The sequence below is a fragment of the Anneissia japonica genome, unplaced genomic scaffold (genome assembly GCF_011630105.1).
Source record: "Anneissia japonica isolate Jap-2015-1 unplaced genomic scaffold, ASM1163010v1 scaffold287965_len1858130_cov191, whole genome shotgun sequence".
NCBI lineage: Eukaryota > Metazoa > Echinodermata > Crinoidea > Comatulida > Comatulidae > Anneissia > Anneissia japonica.
Window position 1 is genome coordinate 1,199,268 of NW_022748342.1, and position 4,275 is coordinate 1,203,542.

A 4,275-nucleotide genomic window follows, 5' to 3' on the forward strand; every position below is an offset into this window, starting at 1 on the left:
GACAGTATATATATATATATATATATATAGTTGTTTCTAGGTATATCATTTATGCTATATAAAATCATGAACTGTGCAGGGACATCAAAGAAAACTAAAGATTTCAAGTGAAGAATGATAATATGTGTATTATTTGGTTATTTCTTTAATTGTGTTTCCCTCAATTCACTTGGTTTGTTTTATCCAAACTCTGGAAGCTGCAAGAAAAATAAATAAATTTATTGTATAGAAACATCGGATTAAATAATGTAATGATTATTGTTTTAACTAAATTTTGAAATAGATTTCAGATAGTAACAACATTCAATTCATTCAATTAAAATCAAAGATACATTTTATTGACCATAATATTAAATTATAGTACGAAAACGCAACAAAAAGAATAGCATGAAGCACATACTATTAAAACTCCATGGAAGAAAAAAAATATGTTAGTAGAAAGATAGCAAAACGGGGAAAAAAATACTTAGGCCTATGATAAACCAATTGACTAACTAATTATAATTATATAGGACCTAGGCATATTAAATTTTGCGTTTTCGCAACTCCTTCGGCGCTCCATATATTTGTTCGAAATAAACCGCGACCGAAATGAGGCGCGACCGAAACGAAGCGCGACCGAAATGATCGGCTACCCACCCTTCCTTATTTTTATACCTCCTTGCCTTATCTAGGCCTACCTAGGCCTAAATTGTCATTTAAAATATTTTCTCAACCAAAATACAAACTATGGAATATTGTACATATATTATGCTAAGGTGCTACAAAAAAAAGTTCCCTCCTGTAACAAGAAACCGACTAGCTACCCACCCTGGGTGAACTAGGCCTAGGCCTAACTAAGTACTGTAGTTTAGGAGCTAGCCTGTGGGGGAAGTATACCTAGGCCTCTAGCCTCGATAACCGACGACGCGATCACGAAGGTCTTGCCTACTACTAGGCCTAGTCCTACGTACGACAGGCTGGGCCTAGGTACCAGGCCTAGCTAGGTCTAGGACCTAACCTACTTACCAAACACGTCTAATGCCAATTCCTCACAGTTAACCTCCCCTTCCACAATTTCCCCTTGCGGGAAGGCCATTCTGAATTTGTTTATAAAAAATAAGAACGAAAACATGAGACATTGCTACGAATCGGTAGACATCATGAAGTGATGACAAACATTGCGAATCAGCGGTGCGTAACCAACAGAAATAAGATAAGCTTTTGGGCTGATTTTCTGACATCATGTTATTTAAAAAATCATAACTCCATAACGGAGCGCCGTATCCAAAAAATGTTTCCAGTAAAATGTTCTTAAAAGACTATTCTACACCTCTATATGATTGAAATTTGAAATTGAAATTGAAAATTTTTTTTGACCTCTGAAATCAAGGTTTAAAAAGAAAAGCCTATCTCAGTAGTGTATTAAAATAGGTATATGCATTACAGTGCAGTAGTACTAGTAATACTCTCAACTAGTAGCATTGTTTTAGTTACCATATGAGAGTTTCCCTGTGTTAAAAACATGATTTACTATGCTATACCTCTTTATAAAACATAACTTGTACTTTATAATAAGAGAAATCTGTATATTATCGCTTACTAACAGTAACAACACGAAAGTCCTATGCTACTGCACTGTAATGCATAGGCCTATTTTAATACACTACTAGGATAGGCTTTTCTTTTTACATCTTGATTTAAGAGGTCAAAAACATTTTTTCAATTTTTTTCAATCATATAGTGGTATAGATTAGTCTTTTAAAAACATTTTGCTGGAAAACATTTTTGGATACGACGCCCCGTTATGGAGTTATGATATTTTAAATAACATGATGTCAGAAAATCAGCCCAAAAGCTTATCTTATTTCTGTTGGTTACGCACCGCTGATTCGCAGTGTTTGTCATCACTTCATTATGTCTACCGATTCGTGAAAAAGGCCACAATCAAAACATTGTATTATTAGCTCCCCCAAACGGTGGCTTGTTGGCTCGTAGACTTTAGACACCAGCTTTTCTCATTACCGACTCTTCTTCATGATTTTGTTTTAAATAGGCCTAAAATAACAAAACTTGAATACAGTATACGACTTAAATTAAATTGCTTTGCATATTAAATAGTTGTTAGCTTAGAATAGCAACATTTTAAAAACAACACATCTTTTCTTCACAATTTAAACATTTTATCAGTTGAAATACAAGAAATCCGACCTCAAAAATTTTTAAAAATAAATAAATAAAAGAATTTAAAAAAAGGAAAGAAACTTGAATCGGGCCAAATCATTAAAAAATAAAAATAAAATATTATTATTATTATTATTATTAACCAGCAAAATTATTTTCATTGATTTACAGACATTTTACTACAAAAATCCTTAATTAAATTGGCTGGTATATCATTAAGGACTTTGTAATAGTCTACCCCAAACCGTGAATCTGACCCAGATACATTACAGGGCCTATAGACATGTATGTAAAAGCAACTTCTAGAAGTAGATATAGGCCTATTTTATAGGGGATTACATTATAATTAGATAAAAAAAAATTATGAGCCTTGACAAGACGCTCTTAAACCACTTGTAGTGGGTCGCGTTTCCTAGCTTTTTATTCGCTGCCGCCTTCGCAAATGCCTGGGACGTTCTACATGGCTTACTAGTCAAAACGGCAATAAAAAAAAAGGCAATGGACCAAAACGGCAATAAGTCAAAACGGCAATAAGAAGTAAAACTTATTTCCAATGTAATCATATAAAATCCAATTAGAACCATGAAAATGTACAAAACACAAAACCAAAAGAAAACATGAGGCTAAAACCATTTATGTTATAGAAGTTTAAAAAAAACGCGAAAAAACATAATAATAATAATAATAATAATAATAATAATAAATAATAATAAATAATAATAATTAATAATAATAATAATAAAAATAATAATAATAATAATTAATAATAATAATAATAATAATAATAATAATAATAATAATAATAATAATAATAATAATAATAATAATAATAATAATAATAATAAAACAACAAACAATTAATTCAATAATGTTTAGGGAAACACATTATAAAAGCATTAAACATTCAAATAAATAAAACTTTAAAATACAGACAAAATAAGGCATCTCAACAATTCGTCATAGATGTGTAAAAGATAAAAAGCAAAAACTTGCTCTTGATTTTGGTCTATGTGCCTATTGCCGTTTTGATTGTCATATTATTGCCGTTTTCAAGGGCGTCGATCCGTTGTGGAAAGTGGGGGTGGAGGTGGGGGGGGATTGCAAAGAAAAAGGAAGTCTTCGTGGCCGTAGGCTCAAGCCTCGTCAGGGACGAGGCTTGAATAAAACTGCTATATAAAATCATTTTGAAAAAAAAAGGGAGCGTGGGCCGGCTGGGGCCCCCTTTTTTTTTCCAAGTTATACTGGTAATCATAATCATGCCTGCTTATATATTTCATGCAAACTAACATTCATAAAAAGTTAATGATTTATTATCTATGATTAGCTTGTGCTTCGAACCATGAAAAACAAATGATAAGCCATGTTTCTTCATGGATAAACCTAAAGCAGTCTCTCCAATTAATTATATAGTCTTTTTGAATGTATGCCTACTTAAAATCAATAAGAGGTTTTTCCTTTTCTGCTCTTTTTGAATTTCAATTTTTGTGCGAGTAGTATTGTGACTACACTATTGTGAGTGGAAATACTATTATCTAACTAACGATCAAACAGGAATAAGGAGATAGGAAGCACACACAACATTATTTAGTATTTTTATTTCACAAACATGATTTACTTAATTTATCATTATCATGAAGTCAGGACGAGATTGCGTCGAAGTAACATCTCAGTTTGTAAACTTGTGGTATCCGTGTCAAAGACTGTATAATTATTGTTTAAAAACGGCTAAATAAAAAATCAATTGACTAACTACAATTTTTTGAAATTAGGAAAAACAGAAATAGGCCTATATGTATGCAGATATTGAACACAGACGGGTCTTAATAATATACAAAAGGAACAAATCGTTTATAGTAGAGATGGTGTACTTTTGAGTTTGTAAAAATGTTGGCCTAATAGATTTACACGCTTCCAATTTTTAAAACAACGTAGGCCTACTGTACATGTTGTTTTCATAATAAATTTAGCCTCTGATAACCGTTGCATCCATGACATCGATAGAGTATTACTAAGATGGTTACGAAATGTACAATTGCGTTTTCTCAGTACCGTATTGGTCCGGACGCACCGCACTTGGAACTGAGCACAAGTGAATAGACAAAATTCATGACA

At 32.1% G+C, this 4,275-nt stretch overlaps 1 protein-coding gene across 1 annotated transcript in view; it reads right to left on the reverse strand.

Moving 5' to 3' along the window:
* LOC117120817 (cytosolic iron-sulfur assembly component 2A-like) overlaps positions 1–1,305 on the reverse strand; it is a 9,748-nt gene extending 8,443 nt beyond the window's left edge. Inside the window, exon 1 of the mRNA XM_033265893.1 lies at positions 1,009–1,305. Within this exon, the coding sequence (XP_033121784.1) occupies positions 1,009–1,114 (106 nt within the window). The 5' untranslated portion in view covers positions 1,115–1,305. The remainder of the gene's footprint in view (positions 1–1,008) is intronic.
* Positions 1,306–4,275: the final 2,970 nt, after the last annotated feature.